The sequence below is a fragment of the Poecilia formosa genome, unplaced genomic scaffold (genome assembly GCF_000485575.1).
Source record: "Poecilia formosa unplaced genomic scaffold, Poecilia_formosa-5.1.2 Scaffold94, whole genome shotgun sequence".
NCBI lineage: Eukaryota > Metazoa > Chordata > Actinopteri > Cyprinodontiformes > Poeciliidae > Poecilia > Poecilia formosa.
In genome coordinates this window covers 1,048,736-1,065,283 of record NW_006800033.1, presented here as the reverse complement: position 1 = coordinate 1,065,283, position 16,548 = coordinate 1,048,736, and the positions used below count along the sequence as shown (strand labels likewise).

At 39.1% G+C, this 16,548-nt stretch overlaps 2 protein-coding genes across 2 annotated transcripts; both read left to right on the top strand.

The window, feature by feature from the left end:
• Positions 1–231: 231 nt before the first annotated feature.
• On the top strand, positions 232–9,423 carry kat2a (K(lysine) acetyltransferase 2A). The gene is made up of 18 exons (XM_007558113.2): positions 232–521; positions 810–933; positions 1,675–1,820; positions 1,909–1,998; positions 2,081–2,262; positions 2,361–2,552; positions 2,761–2,867; positions 3,278–3,382; positions 3,773–3,909; positions 4,062–4,270; positions 4,406–4,532; positions 4,958–5,068; positions 5,158–5,301; positions 5,404–5,518; positions 5,596–5,632; positions 5,744–5,807; positions 7,206–7,290; positions 7,635–9,423. The coding sequence occupies exons 1-18, from the start codon at positions 297–299 to the stop codon at positions 7,826–7,828; spliced, it is 2,394 nt and encodes a 797-aa protein (XP_007558175.1). The 5' UTR covers positions 232–296; the 3' UTR covers positions 7,829–9,423.
• Positions 9,424–10,706: 1,283 nt separating this feature from the next.
• On the top strand, positions 10,707–14,739 carry dhx58 (DEXH (Asp-Glu-X-His) box polypeptide 58). Its single transcript, XM_007558112.2, has 12 exons — positions 10,707–10,816; positions 10,905–11,106; positions 11,219–11,423; positions 11,515–11,705; positions 11,801–11,914; positions 12,358–12,490; positions 12,612–12,797; positions 12,900–13,150; positions 13,249–13,560; positions 13,652–13,842; positions 13,925–14,024; positions 14,119–14,739. The coding sequence occupies exons 2-12, from the start codon at positions 10,930–10,932 to the stop codon at positions 14,302–14,304; spliced, it is 2,046 nt and encodes a 681-aa protein (XP_007558174.1). The 5' UTR covers positions 10,707–10,816; positions 10,905–10,929; the 3' UTR covers positions 14,305–14,739.
• Positions 14,740–16,548: the final 1,809 nt, after the last annotated feature.

The following is a 16,548-nucleotide window of genomic DNA, read 5'->3' as shown; positions in this document are numbered from 1 at the left end:
TCAAAACGGTAATTGTGTTGCAGTTTCCCTCTTTTCCCACTAGGGGCCGGTAAGGATTTGAAAACCTGCAGGTTGCTGCAAATCTCAGTTTAGCGGATAATTTTTTTTTTTTTTACAAATAAAATTTGACTTTTTTTAAATTAAGCGTGAGATTCCGTTATTATCTGAATATAACACAATCTCGAGGTAAAAGTTACTTTTAGGTGTGTTTATGGAAAACTCATTTTTCTGACTGCACCTAAAGGCAGCGTATGAGCTAATCGGTAGCGGAGGGAGTCTGTATCCGCAGCGTGGATATGTCGGACCCGGCTACACAGGCCTTACAGCCCCGGCTTCTCCAAGCCCAGTCGAGTGGCTCAGCGGGGTCCGGTGCTGCAGCAGCAGGCTCCGGTACAGGGAACAGCGACCCGGTTAGACCAGGACTTAGCCAGCAACAGCGTGCGAGCCAGAAGAAAGCCCAAGTCCGAGCTTTTCCACGGGCGAAAAAGCTTGAAAAACTTGGCGTATTCTCCGCGTGCAAGGTAGCTAACATGGCTAGCCAAAGTTTACAACAACAAAGCAATGGTGTGATTGTATCATATGTAATATACCCTATATAACAACGAACTATTAACACAGTTTATCGGCGTAGCTGTACAGCGTTGTAGCTAGCTACTCTGGCAGAGAAATGGGCATTTAAAATAAACGCAAACCTGTGGAAGGATATTTCTCCTCGGCTAGCTTAATTGATATCAATTATTGGCTTGCACAAACGTGAATTGGTGTGCAATTTAAGTCGCCCATGTGGTTTGTTTTGTTTTTATTCTCAGGCCAGTGACACATGCAAGTGCAATGGATGGAAAAACCCGAACCCCCCTTCAGCTACACGGATTGATCTGCAGCAGCAAGCAGCCAGCCTGAGCGAGCCCTGCCGCAGCTGTGGACATGCACTGGGTACAAACTAACCAGACCCCTTCTCCGAATAACATGCAGAGCGCTGTGCATTTAAACACCAGTTACATTTCCGAAATTAGAATTGGTCAACCTGCAATGTGGATTTGGTTATTTTTCCCCCCCCTACCAAGCCATACACAAGAAATTATATTTCTATTTTTGCAGAGATTATCTGTTTAAGTGGGTTCCAGTTAAATCATCCCAATGTATTTCATAGATTAACCCAAATTACTGCTGCAGTTTCATGGACATAGGGGGGAGAGGGGGGGAGAGAACAGAACAAACAAAAAACATATTCTTACAGTGTTTTCGGATGATTGTATTTTTTTTATTTTATTTTGCCTTTTACAACCAGAAATGTCTCATATGGATACACATCTTTTATGCGAGTCTGATGCACAAGTTTAGGGTATATATAAATACATTATTTAGATATAAATAGTCTTTGATAAATCTTAAGGATGGGGTTCCACATGGTTCTGTTCATGGTACTATTTTACGTACATTTCATTTGCTTCATTATGTCATTTTCCAGGATTGTTCTCAGATGGTGATTTATTCTTTAAGCCATATTAAAAACTAGTGTCAGATGGACAAGCGGAGATGGATTTTATATTTAAGATAAAAAAAGAATATCTATTTACAAAACCCTTTCATTGATTTTTTTTTTTTCATCCACCTTGAACTTAGCAGATATTCGGTAAGGAGACTGAATACTAATACTGATGTTTTGTCCCACAGCTGATCACGTGTCCCATCTGGAGAACGTGTCTGAGGATGAGATTAACAGGCTGTTGGGGATGGTGGTTGACGTCGAGAACCTTTTCATGTCTGTACACAAAGAAGAGGACACTGATACCAAGCAAGTGTACTTCTACCTTTTCAAGGTAAGCCAGTGCTTCAGTTCAGCTGCAATGATTTTAATTGCTACAGTAGACAGCTTTGTGATCAATGTATCCCCTTGTGTCCCTTAAGCTACTGAGGAAATGCATCCTGCAGATGAGTCAGCCAGTTGTGGAGGGATCCCTGGGAAGTCCACCGTTTGAAAAGCCCAACATCGAGCAGGTAATACAAAGCTTATTATAACAAACAAAGTCTCAAGAACAGTTTTTGTTTTGCTAATTTTGTCCTCCTTTTTGTTGTGCAGGGCGTTTTGAATTTTGTACAGTACAAGTTCAGCCACCTTGCGCCAAAGGAGAGACAGACCATGTTTGAACTCTCAAAGATGTTTCTCATATGTCTGAATTACTGGAAGCTTGAGACACCGACGCAGTATCGTCAGCGCACGCAGAAAGACGATGCAACAGCATACAAGTTGGACTACACCAGGTGTGTGCAGGAGTTTACAACGAGAAAGCATGTGTGTATTTTCCTGATCTATGCTAGGTTCTGTGCTTAACAGACGTTCTGATCTCCATTGCTGCCAGGTGGTTGTGCTACTGCCACGTCCCGCAAAGTAACGACAGCCTGCCTCGCTACGAGACCACGCAGGTGTTTGGCCGGAACTTACTCAAGTCCATCTTCACCGTTACTCGCCGCCAGCTCCTGGAGAAGTTTAGAGTGGAGAAGGACAAACTGCTGCCAGAAAAACGCACACTTATCCTTACGCACTTTCCCAAGTAAGAGCAGCTTCTCCGATGCCGCCATGTGGCTTCTGTTATAGCTGTGACTGTAGATGCAACAGGGTTGTTGATGAGTTTCGGTATAATTTTACATTTCTAATTTTTCAAAAATCACTGCGTTTACAAATGAATTTAATCTTGAATATTTACGTTGCAGTCTATATCATCCTTTATAGATAAGTTACTCATTTATGTTTGTTTCCAGGTTCTTGTCGATGCTGGAAGAGGAAATCTACGGGGAAAATTCACCGATATGGGAGGCTGACTTCACCATGCCTGCTTCAGAAAGCACACAGATTGGACATCAGACAGGTGAGGTGGTGCTGGAGTCACTTATTTTATTAAAATGGACATTATAAGAATAAAGCACATTTTAAGAACCCACTAATGGTCCTGTGATGACATGTCCGGGTTTTCTGCTTTCTGCTTTAATGGCCATACCTGTGCATCCTAAAAGTTGCCTCCAATTGTACATTATTTTTTTTCACCTAGCAGGATTGCTTATTTCAAATTCTCTTGAGACCTCTTTAAATTCCTCACCTCATTTCTCAGTACCGTTAAATTAGAATTTGAGTATTCATTGGTTCGAATACATTAGAAAAACAGAAGCTATGTGGAAATGATATAAGGTTTAATATATTTGGTCTAACAGACACAAAGTGCAGAGTTATGCTGCTCTCAAAGTTGTGTGGATTTGTAACTGTGTGGTTTTTTGTTTGCAGTGATCAGTCCTACTTCAGCGTCCGGGTCTCCTGCTTTGTCCAAATGTCTGAACAGCTCCTCTTCTCTGGGCAGCACGGATACGGGAGGCGTAGAGCCCATCACAGGTCAGTGACGGACTCTCCTTTGGTTTACTCTTGGAGCTCAAAGCTCCACTCTGCCTGGCTAAACAGAAAAGAACTGCAGGTAGATGTTTACGCTGCTTGACGCCGATGATTTGACCCGTCTTAAACAGTCTAACACCTTTTCCAAGACAACATGATTTGTCTTTAGAGGTGATTGTTTAAGAAATTAGAAACAGTTGGGCTTGTAGTTATTTGGTTAGTTAAATCCAGGTAGCAACATTATTATTTGGAAAGGCAGTGCGGCACAAAAATGTATTTGATTTCATAAAATATAGCAGTCTGGCCTAAAATATGAAAATATTCTCACAAAAATGAACAATATAAAAAAGCCTAATCGTTGTTTTAACCTGAAAAATGTCGCTTCCTCTTCAGGGGACAAACGCAAACTTCCAGAGGCGTTGACGCTGGAAGACGCTAAGAGGATCCGTGTGATGGGGGACATTCCTATGGAGTTGGTGAATGAAGTCATGATGACGATCACTGATCCTGCTGCTATGCTCGGACCGGAGGTCTGTCCCCATAAACCTGCTCAGCAATTAGTATCGTTTGATTTACAGCAATCTACTAAATATTTCTCCCTTTGTGTTAAATGACTGCAATCCAGCGTGGTTTGTATGTCTATGAAAAACTGGAAATGCTAACACATAGTTAATGGTTCTAGACTAATCTGCTGACACCTAACGCTGCTCGTGACGAGACGGCCAGACTAGAAGAGAGACGGGGCATCATTGAGTTCCACGTTATCGGAAACTCCCTTTCCCAAAAGTCCAACAAGAAGATCCTGATGTGGCTTGTTGGCCTTCAGAACGTATTTTCCCATCAGTTACCTCGCATGCCCAAAGAGTACATCACACGACTCGTGTTTGACCCGTAAGTAAATGTTCTCCTACTTTATTTTTTGTCATCTTTTTTTTTTTTTTTTTTTTTTATTTCATTTTTGCGGAGACGCTGTGTTTCGCTCAAAGCTGTGTGTTCCACCTTCCCTAACAATCCCTGTTTTCACAGGAAGCACAAAACCTTAGCCCTCATTAAAGATGGCCGCGTCATTGGAGGCATCTGTTTTAGGATGTTCCCCACTCAGGGCTTCACAGAGATAGTGTTCTGTGCCGTCACGTCCAATGAACAAGTCAAGGTAACTATGACCTGGACTAACTTCCACGCTGCTTTTGTTTTTCTGACGCTCTTTAAAGTTTCTGTAGTTTATTTTTTTTATTTATTTATTTTTTTTTTTATCCAGCCTCATTGGAGACTTTTCAAGTAGTAACAATCACATTGTAACATCTCAATCAGATTTAAATCCAGACTTTAACAAGACCAGTAAAATATATTGATTTTAGGAAAAAGAGAAAACATTTTGGTCTATTCAAAGTTGGAATTGTTACATCAGCTTAGATAAATTAAAACATTTTCAAGATTCAAAGGAATTGGCAAGTTTAGTTTGTAAAAGCGCTACATGAATACAGTGTGGGAAGATCCGCAATATATTTTGTTTGGCATCCGTTTGTCATACATCTCAGTAAATAATAGCAACGTATCTGTGTTTACTTTTTTTTAAAGGGCTATGGCACCCACCTGATGAACCACCTGAAGGAGTATCACATTAAACACAACATCCTTTATTTCCTCACTTATGCTGATGAGTATGCCATTGGCTACTTCAAAAAGCAGGTACTGGAGGCACAGCAACTCCGTTATCAGTGCTTCTGTTGATTCATGTCTCCTTTTATCTTTAATATTATTATTTTTTTTCTACATAGGGTTTCTCCAAAGATATCAAAGTCCCCAAGGGTCGATACCTGGGCTATATCAAAGACTATGAGGGAGCAACCTTGATGGAGTGCGAGCTAAACCCAAGGATCCCCTACACAGAGCTTTCTCACATTATTAAAAGACAGAAGGAGGTGTGTAAGGATAAGAATCTTTACTGCCAAAAAATGCCAGTTTTGAGTGTATCTGTGTTTGTAATATGTTTATTATATCCAATTTTGGTGTGATCATTCTAGATTATAAAGAAGCTGATTGAGAGAAAACAGAGTCAGATCAGAAAGGTTTACCCAGGTCTGACCTGCTTCAAAGAGGGCGTGCGACAGATCCCAGTGGAAAGCATCCCTGGAATAAGTGAGTGTGTACAAGGTGTAAGCTGACATGTACAATTAAATTATTCATCATATGACTAAGATCTGTATTCGTTTCAGGAGAGACAGGCTGGAAACCCAGTAGCAAGGACAAAGGGTAAACACCTTCTATAGGCTGCGTTGATTATTTTACCCAATTTTTGTATCTTTTATTTGCATGTAGATAGTCTTCTGCATCATTTTTAGTTTAAACATTGATCTTCTGCAGGAAAGAGGTGAAGGACCCTGATGTGCTTTACAACATGCTGAAGAACCTTCTGGCACAAATAAAGGTTAGAATCACCTGCCAACAGAAAACAAAAATTACCAAACTGGGACCAATAAAAATGGTTCTACGCTGTCTTGAAAACTATAAAATTTGTATGAATTGTTTTCTGTAACTGGTTCATTGTTGGAAAGAAGAAAATATAGAATACCAAAGGTTTGCTTTTTCTGAGCATATTCCTTAAACCACATGTTCACCAATCCGTACACTATTATTGGTCAGTTTTCAGGAATTAAAAATATCTTAAATTTTCTTTTCTATTCAATAAATGCATTAAGACTAAGAACGACTGATGGATTTCGGTGAAGAAAATCATCAACCACCAGTGTGCACTTTAAAAACATCTTTTACAAAAATCGGGTAAACCCTGCAGACACCTAATTTGATGGATAAATTGGAATAAACTTGTAAATCCTTGATATTATGTTTTTAAAAATACAAAGTACTTGCTGCATAATTTTTCTCCTTTGCTCACACCAAACTGGAAAACCACTTTATGCTTATATCACCGCTTCCATTTAAAGTTTACCATCAGTATTTTGTTTTCTGGGTTGTAAAATAGAAGACCTCAGAGTTTTATACCATGACAACACATTGAACATTTCCACTGTTTGTTTTGTCAAATCCATTGTTGGCCAATTTTAGTATTTTGCAGCAGCCTGAATGTTGAAACCTTTCAACAGTTTCAGAAGCAGTTAAGAAGTTGCAAAGTTTTTGTTTCTTAAAGAAAGCACACAATTTATCATCTAACCAATGAATAATTAATGAGGACAGCTGGTGCATAAAAGCTCCTTTGTGGTAGCATTAGTACATTATCAGTAATGCATTACAGTAACCAAAGGTGTGCCACTCAGACATGCAGTGCCTTAACTTTTTCAGTTTGTTGTGTCCTGTGATGACGCACAAGGAAAGGAAAATAAAGAACCTTTCTTATGCAATTACACTTCATGACTGATTTAATATTGTAGAGGAAGTGTTACATTTTTCCTTAGATACAGAATTTTCTGAGTTTAAAGTTGGAAAATTGACAGAAAGGTCAAAGGTTGCTGAACCAGCCCTTTACAAATATGCCTGACATACATATGGAGCTTTGTGATTGCCACAATAAAGTTTCAATATAATTTAATTTGACTTTGTCAGATTTGTCACGTTGTTTCATTAAATCTTTTACACATTATGTAATTCTCATAAAGTGAAAATCATTGTGTTTTGAATAATTCATTTTTTGCAATTCATTTTTTGACTGCAGCACAAGCATTTTCAGGGTTTTATATTCACTGGTCCAATATGTTCTTAAAGCCATCGAGAAAATCTGGAATTTGGGGTCTAGAAAAGTGTGGAGTTATGAAGCTAAACATTTTTTGAAGCTCTGTGGCAATTCGATTTTATTCTATTTTCTTGTCAGACTCATCCTGATGCTTGGCCTTTCATGGAACCAGTGAAGAAATCTGAAGCTCCTGATTACTATGAAGTCATCCGCTTTCCTATTGGTAAGAGAGCATCTACCTCTTTTTAATAGATTAATATCATCCATATGTTTATTCTTATTTTAAATGTCCAAAGCCTGGTATTTCATGAAATATAAACTATATCAAACAAATTTAAAACGGCATGTCCTATTGGTTTATTTAATAAATCCTTCACTATTTCCTTTGATTCTATTTTTATGTAATAAATAGATCTTGAAGTTTTTCTTTTTTTTCAAAGAATATTTTAATCCACTTCTTTTGCTGGACTGGCTTAGAATTAGCAAATGTATAAATGTTGTGTCTTATTATGGAATTCCTGTATTTCCTAAGCACTATTAAGTGTTTTTCTTTACTTTTACATTGAGACCTGAAGACCATGACAGAGAAACTCAAGAACAGATACTATGTAACCAAGAAGCTCTTTATTGCGGATCTTCAGCGAATCATCAGCAATTGTCGCGAGTACAACCCCCCAGACAGCGAGTACTGCAAGAGTGCCAACACGTTGGAGAAGTTCTTCTACTTCAAATTAAAAGACGGAGGCCTGATAGAGAAATGAACTATAGCTTATGTGAAAAAAAAAAAAAAATTGCCAGCTTTCGTCATATCTGGGGTAAGAAAAAAAACGTATGAAAACAATACATTTTGGAAAGGATTTGTGGGACTTGAGAAAAGAAAGGCATCAGAGTCGGCTGAGCATCAACAGTGTCAAACTGACATCTTCTTCAAGTCATCTTGTGGCATTTCCCAGAGCTCAGTGGGAGAATAATGTGAATTATTCATGCCTCATTGAGTGTACCAAAGTTTTACAGGTCCAAGATTTAAAACTGCTTCTGTTGTGTTATTTACTGATTCATATTTATGTCATTGAATGATGGTTTGGTTGCATAAAACAAGTCACAGGAGCCAGTGTATGTCAGAAAACTGGACTTTGGGACCTAAAGCCATGTTGCCTTCTGTTACTGAAAGACACTTGAACATCCCAGCCAGTTCACAGGTATGAAGGTTGCCCTTCTCAGAGGGTTTGTTTGGAGAGGTGAAAGTTCGCTCAAAATACTGAGTCCACTTGAATCAGTCATTAATAAAAAAATGTAAATAGATTTTTGTTTGTTATAACATGGAAAAAAAGTTTTCCTCAAGTACTCGTGGTCCTTTTTTTTATATTATTATTCTAGAGAAATAAGTTTTATCATCATTTAGGGAAACAGCTTTTTAAGGCATTGTTTACTCCAGACAAATTAATCTTCTTCTGAAGTTAAAGGACATGTTTGGCCTCACTTCCAGGCATGGAATTGGTTTCAAATATTTCCTGTGCCAAACTGTTTTTGTGTTTTCTGATCACAAAAACAAACGCTTTTGTGATCAGAACATCACGCACCTTCATGATATTAAAAGAACCTCTCCAAGCATCATTCCATCATTAACAAGGTTTTGTACCAGATACTTCACTACAAGTTGTCATTATTAGCTTTAAAAATCCCTGTATTGGTGAATAGTAGGTGATGGCACCGACTAGTTTTTTTTTTGTTTTTTTTTGTAGTCAGTTTTCTCAAACATGTTATATATAAATAGAAATGTGTTTAACATAACACGCAATGTTTTTTTTTTTTTTTTGTTGAATTATTGAGATGAAGATGCAAACAAAGTGGGGAGAAGAGATGCAGGAAGACTTGACTTTGGTTTAATTCTCACATCATATTGACTCCACACAACCCGAAGTAGGTGTTAATGCGTAACAGTTTACATTTTTCGTAACAGCAAAAACCACTTGTTTTTGCTGTTTATGCATTTGCTATTTACCTATAAAACATTTTTTTTATTATTATTTTTATTGGTCAGTGTCAAAGTGCTTCCTGAGCTGCATCTAGTTTTTCAGGGAAGTAAATGTCAAATGCTGACTGATTCAGCGTATTGAATGTTTCATTGACACTGTATGTGTGTGATAATCTTTTATTTTGTACTTGAATGACTTAAGAGCTTTGTTGAAGTGATGTCAGTGCTGCATTATTCAGGGTTTTCAATAACGCAATTTCACCTTAAATCCACCTATGCTGCATTTCAATCTCTTAAAACAAAAAAAAAAAAGGCTTCAGTTGGAGTTGAATGCCATTTACTGTAAAACTGTTCACGACAATAAATATGTTTTTATGTAAATATTTGATGTTTTCAGGTGATTTCCATCTCTGACTCACTCAGTAATTAACCCTGAAGAAAAGCCTCAACTTGTGTGATTTAACTTGGAGGTCTTCCAAGAGGTTAATCATCTGTGGAAATTCTGGTTCTAAAAAGTATAGACAGTAATTTTTTCTTTCTAGTAGAGTGTGACAATTATTGAATCTGTAAGGCATTTATTATCAATTTTAAGCTGTAGTCCATGCCTCAAGTGGGAGAGATTTTCCTCATATCGCCCAGCCCTAGTGCCAATGGATACTTTGAAAGAAACTACAAAATGATCCAGTGTCATTTGCGTTAAAACAAATGTTTCAGCCTTTATACATCAGAAACTGCAACAGTTAACTAAATAGGTGTGTCTTCTCTGCTGCAAGGCTACAAGTTTCACTTTCCCAACAGCAAAAAGAAAAACAAACACGCACCACTGTTAAGGGTCTGCATGCAAAGTCTTACTGTTTGTTGTGGCCATCCAGCTATGTTAGCAGTTTTAAACATTTGAAGCACCCCAGGTTGGATTAAATCAAGTTTGTGCGAGAATTACTCCACATTTTGTTTTTGTTTTTACTTTTTTTCCTCATTTGGCTCTCCGTACAGCTTTTATTGTAATTACTCTATCAAACATCTGTTCTAAACATGTAGTAGTGCATTCAGGACGATATTTATTTTTGAACCTCATGGTCTAAGTAGCAGTAGGTGCTAAGTAAATACAGCATATTTTTCTTTATCCTAGTTCCAGATTTGTGTGTGAAATTAGTCAAATCAGTTTGCTCAGTGCAGTTTGTTTATAAATGTACCCAAATATTCCTATTTTGTTATCGCTGTTTATACTTTGACTATTCTTTGAACTTGATGGCACTGAAGCATTTTTTTTAAATCAGAAAGTAACTAAAGCAAATAAAAACAATTTGCAGGAACAAGCAGAGACTTGGATGTTTTATGAATAAGCAGAAACTTGCTGTAGGTTTTGTTTTCCTGGTGTAAGAACAAGAGAGGGGCCCGGTTAGGGTACATCAAACTGACCAGGAAGCAGAACGTTTAATAGATTTGAACTTCTGCCGACAAACATATTACATAAATAAATGTAGACTGAATCCATAGGTACATATGAGGAAAATATTTCATTTCAAATGGAGGTTGTAAAAAAACATCCTCTCTGAGTTAGGATCAGGTTTCTTGTGTCATTGCATAATGACTGTAAAGTGTTGCTCTTCCAGAAACTCCCTCAGTAGGGCCAAGCTTACTGGATCAGATGTTTTTTACTTTCGTTTTCCAGTTTAAACGTCACGACTCGAAGCTATTTAAAACCTGCCTTGAGAAATGACAGTAGAGAAGACGAAGCTGAAAGCACAGAACCTACCTTTCTTACATCTAATTGGTAAGTTTAAAAGCCTCTTACTTTTCTAACAGATTAATGAGAATAATTAAATCCTTTATGCTCCCCTCGTGGAATGCTTGTATTTTAGAGGCTTTTTAAGACTTAAGCACAGGATGGGAGAGTTTGAACTACGTTCCTACCAGAAGGAAGTGGTTGAAAGGGCACTGAAGGGAGAAAATGTTATCATTTGGCTTCCAACTGGAGGCGGAAAGACCCGAGCTGCTGTCTATGTAGCCAGAAGGCATTTGGAGACCACGGCAAATGCTAAAGTGATGGTGCTGGTCAACAAGGTACTCAAGCAATGAAAAGAGAGAAAGAGAAACACACGTTTTGCATGTATGTATGTATTTAAACACATTTCTTTTGGGGTTACTTACTACTCTAATTCACTCATAATCACAGGTTCATCTTGTGGATCAACATTACACCAAAGAGTTTGAGCCTTACCTGGGTAGTGGTTATAAACTCATGAAAGTCAGCGGTGACAGCCAGGAGAAGGATTTCTTTGGGATAGTGGTGCAGGACAATGACGTGATCATCTGCACAGCTCAGATCCTGTATAATGCTTTGCTCAACAAGGAGGAGGCAAAACACGTTGAGCTCTCAGGTCTGTGAAGCTGAACAGGAAACTTCCAACTTCATGGTGCTTATGGTGCTGAGCAAACCTAACCACATACTCCATTTATGTTTGCACTCAGATATCACTCTTCTGATAATCGACGAGTGCCATCACACCCACAAGGAGTCGGTCTACAACAAAATAATGAGATGCTACGTGGAGAAAAAGCTGAAAGGACAACGACGGATACCACAGATCCTGGGTCTCACTGCATCACCTGGGACAGGAGGTGCAAAGGTCCTGGAAGAGGCTGTGAATCATGTGCTGGAGGTCAGATGAACTAAAATTCAGGATTTTGCCTCTTTTCCCATCAGTAGCTCCTACTGAAACACACTCTTTTTTTTTTCTCCCTCTCCATCTTTCAGATCTGTGCCAACTTAGACTCAGTTATTGTCTCAACTAAAAACTACATTCCTGAGCTGGAGGAGAAGGTGCCCCGGCCCCAAAAGACCTTTGACATTGTGGAGAAGAGAACATCAGTAAGCACATTTTTGTGATCTGCAACGTAGCAGACAAACCGTGTTCAGTATTTGGCTAATTTAGGAAGTTAGGTCACAAAGAGGTGAAATATCTGCTACACAAAGCCCTTTTAACGGATGATGTTCCACACCACCCAGGGTGGCATGTCACACACGCACGCACATGAACAAGGCAGTATGTTTTTCTATCTTCACAAAGACTCTACATTGACTCCCATTCATTTGTAATTAATTTCTATTCTAACCCTGGCTCTAAACTCAAGGTTAGATTTAGGACACCTTGGTCCTAAACTGAAATCAGCACTTCTTCTCATGTGGACTGGGCTTTGGGCCCCGTAAGGCACACTCCATGCCCACCCTTTTGTTTGAGAAGGGTACAAGATACAACGCCACACACACAAAAGCAGGTTGTGTTGACCTAAGATGCACCTGTTTTCTTAAAGGACCCATTTGGAGACCATATCAAGTGGATGATGCAGCAGATCCACGGATTCATGAGCCTTCCTCCTGACGTGAGGCTCAGAGAATGTGGCACGCAAGAATATGAGGCAGATGTTGTGATTCTGGAGCAACGAGGTAAGACTTTTGAGTTCAGTTTAATTGTTTCATTTGTTTTTTTAGACTGGAAAAAAGCAATTTGATCCTAGAAGAAGGCATCCCATTTCATTGACTATACTAATGTATCTTTTTGGATCAGGAGTTAGCCAGGACAACAGACTCTTGGCACAATGTGCACTCCATCTTAGACAGTATAATGACGCTCTGCTCATCAATGACACGCTGCGCATGATGGATGCATATCGCTCTTTGGAGGAATTCTACGACACAAAAGTCATTACGGCCATTGATGGAACAGATTACTTCCTGGTGGGACTTTTTCAAGGTGGGAATTCTGAGCTTGTTTAGTTTTTTTCTGCCTCCATTGAAATTCTATGTTCGTTATACAAACATATGTATCTGTGTTATGCTTTTGGTTTTGCTACAGAGAATCAGGTGGAGCTGAAGAATTTTGCTGCAGATCCCCGCTACGAGAACCCAAAAATGGCAAAACTTGAGAGCACGCTGCTTGGCCAGTTCGGTCCAGATGTCCAGTCTCGGGGCATTCTCTTTTCCAGAACTCGCAGGAGCACCCGCTGCCTCCTCGACTGGGTCCAGAAGAATAGGACATTGCAGAAAGCGGGGATAAAGGCTGCCATCCTTACAGGGGCTGGTAATGGCATCACTTATATGACACAGGTGTGTCTATGACAGATTCAATCAAACAAAAAGCTTTTCCTTCTCTTTAGCAACTTTTCAAAGATGGATTTTTATTTATTTTATGCTTTTTTTTATAGAATGAGCAGGCGGACACAATCCGCAACTTCCGGAATGGTATACTGAACCTCCTGATCTCCACCAGTGTGGCTGAGGAAGGCCTCGACATCCCTGAATGCAACCTAGTGGTACGATATGGACTCCTTACGAATGAGATCGCACAGCAGCAGGCCAGTGGGCGTGCCCGAGCACGGGACAGCCAGTATTCAGTGGTCGCCCAAAAAGGCGGACGGGAGATCCGCCGAGAGTACATCAACGAATACCTGGAAGAGCTGACTGGAAAAGCCATTGCTAGGGTCCAGAGCATGAGTGAGCATGAGTTCCGCAGAAAGGTGAGGATGCAACAAAAGTTCCTTGTTTTTGCTACATTTTTCTTTGCTGCTTACAATTTTTGTATATTTTTTTCTTCTTCTGCATTTCTAGATCAATGAAATCCAAACACAGGCCATTATTATGAATAAAGTTTTACAGGATCGTAAAACGGAGAAGAAGAACCGACATGCTGCTTCTAGCATCAGGATCTTGTGCAGAAACTGTTTTGCAGAAGTGGCATCTGGGAGTGACTTTAAACTCCTTGAAAATGCGCACTATGTCAATGTAAATCCTGACTTTAAGTGAGTTCACCTCTTCCCAAAGACACGTTGTCCAAAGTAAACCCTACTGAAACAACTGAATGTTGTGTCTATGTTTTCTTAGGAATCGCTACAAATTGGGTGGAAAGGTGGTGCTGGAGAGACGTTTTGAAGACTGGGAGCCTGGATGCACAGTCAGCTGTAATAATGGCAACTGCAACAAAGTACAGATGGCACTTTGCTGAATAATACAAATCATCATTAGAGTTCATGGTGGTTATTTTGGATTCTGAGGCTTACTTCTGTTTTCATCTACAGGATTGGGGATTTGAAATGAAATACAGGAAGGTAGCCATACTTCCAAATCTCGCCATCAAGAACTTTGCCTTGGAGACACCCGACGGAAGGATCACAGTTAAAAAGTGGAAGGATGTTCCTTTTATGGTCGAGGAGTTCACATTTGAACAGTACTGCAGTGACTTCTTCCCAGACTTGTTTGATTAAGACATAGATAAGCTCAGTGTGTTTTTCTTACTCCGTTTTCCTTGTTGTTTCCTCAACATTTTTAGAGGGATATGGTAAACATTTGTCGTACTGTCGGAGCTACTTGAAAATAAGCACATCCTTTTAAAAAAAATATAAAAAATTAACTCCACGCATGTTAAGTCATATTAGTGCTGGCGGGCCAGTGAGATAGAAGCTTAAAAACCCATTGCTCATCGATCATGCTTGAAATTAGCGAGACGGCTTTGTTTATGCCCAAGGTCTTCCCTGCGCTGCACGTATGATACGCTTTTCCTCAGCTTCATTGAAAGTCAAAGCAGAAAACTTAGCTTTGGTGTTGCGTAAGCTTCGCTGAACATTTTATATTCACACAGGACTCTTCTACATGAACTCTCTTTCAAACACTTGAGTGGGAATAAACATTTAGAATCACTAGAGAATACATTTTGAATGCTTTATTTTTCTTCGCTCATGTATACATTTTAAACTAAATTCAAAGCTGAAATAAAAATGTTTTAATAAATTTCTTTTGAAGCTGTTCTTTGATTTTCCACTAGGTGGCAGTGTCGATTAATCCAAGTTGTTTCCAAGCTATGAGTGGTGGATCACTGAGATTCAGAGAGCCTTGAGCAGCAGAAATTATTCTTAATCCAAAGATGTGCTACAACAAACAACACAAAATGAGGAATGATCACAATCTTACTAGTGTTTTCTGAAGAGAGACCCTGAACTTCTCCCTTTAGTGAAGGACCTCCTAAGACACAATACACAAAAAGTAGTCAGTTCAGTTTGAAGAAAATTCTCTTGTTCTTTTTTTTGTTTTAATATTTATCACACAAGATTGAAATAAAACCATAGTTGCCCTTTTTTAAATACTCATTCTTTGATTCAAAATGGGAAGCTGTGGTTAATATTAATAGCTTGAAATAGCTTCTCTTTGCACATGAATCGTCTTTCATTAAAAAGCAGCAAAGATTCAACTATCAAACTTCAGTCCAGAAGGCACAGTGAACAGATTCATCTTTGACCTATGAAATGTCTTTGAGCGTTTCTCCGGGCAGGGAGGACATAAATGGGTCGGCCCTGCGGTATCAAATCTGCCCTAATCCTTTCGAATCTGTCCGAGAGCTGAAATCAGAGCCGCTTTCACGGACGTAATCACAATAAAAACAGACTGTTCTGCTGTCACTCCTGACTCAGATGTTGGTGAGCAGAGGGAAGCCATGCAGGATGATTTTCTCTGATCAAGCTCAAGCTTTTACAATCAGCGCTGATTGCTTCCTTTTTTTTATTTATTTTTTCCCCAACTCAACGCCCTATGCATCCTAATTGCAATTAGCTGTCTTGTGAAATTAAAGCAGCTTGGAGTACATGAGAAACAGATGACAGTCTCTCTCTGTAGATACGTGAGACTGGTTGAGTGTGTTTGTGCTACAAACACAATAGAGTTTACTGTCTGGAGACCAGGATGCACACATGTAGACACACATGTATGTGCAAAAGCAGGCCAGAATATTTTTTTCTGTCATCACAGAATGCCTATGAATAAAAAAAAAAAAATGCAGTTTCATCCAGCTGATGGCACAGGCTAGAAAATAGCATAGTAGCTATCGTTGTGTTATGATTATGTGTTGTGTAATTGGACGTTCTTGCTAGAGAAAATTTAATTGGATAATTGGTGATTAGAGTTTTGGACTGAACAATGTGGAGCCTGTTGCCTTGTTCTCTGAACAGGGCCACGGCCAGTCAGTTTTGAATCTCAGAAATTGCAAAAAAATATTTCAAACAGGGATTTCAGATTATAAATTACAAATAGTATGTGTTTGGAAATGATTCTGTTTCTCTAATTTCAACTTCTCTCATTTGCTCCATGTTTACCCAGAATAATCAAGCACAGATCTGACTGTAGCTTATGTTTTCATCAGAACACATGGCTCTCAGTTTGCTGGTTTATAGGTGATTTCTAAATGGTTCTAGAGTTGAACAGGAAGCGGATCTTTCAGTTACAAAGCTGCTTCATGAAGAAACAATTCCCAGTTCATGAAAGGCCGGCAGACACCCATTGTACCTAAGATCAGGCTTAAAGGAGAACTGAAACGACATCTCTAATATTGTTATTCTTTGTTTTCAGCATTTTTGTCAATCCCAAATGAGGTGGTATTGGGGTTGGCCAGAGTAACCGTCCTCTGTCGTCTTTAGTTCATGACATGCAGTTTGCTATTCCATGCTGTGCCTCAGTCGACC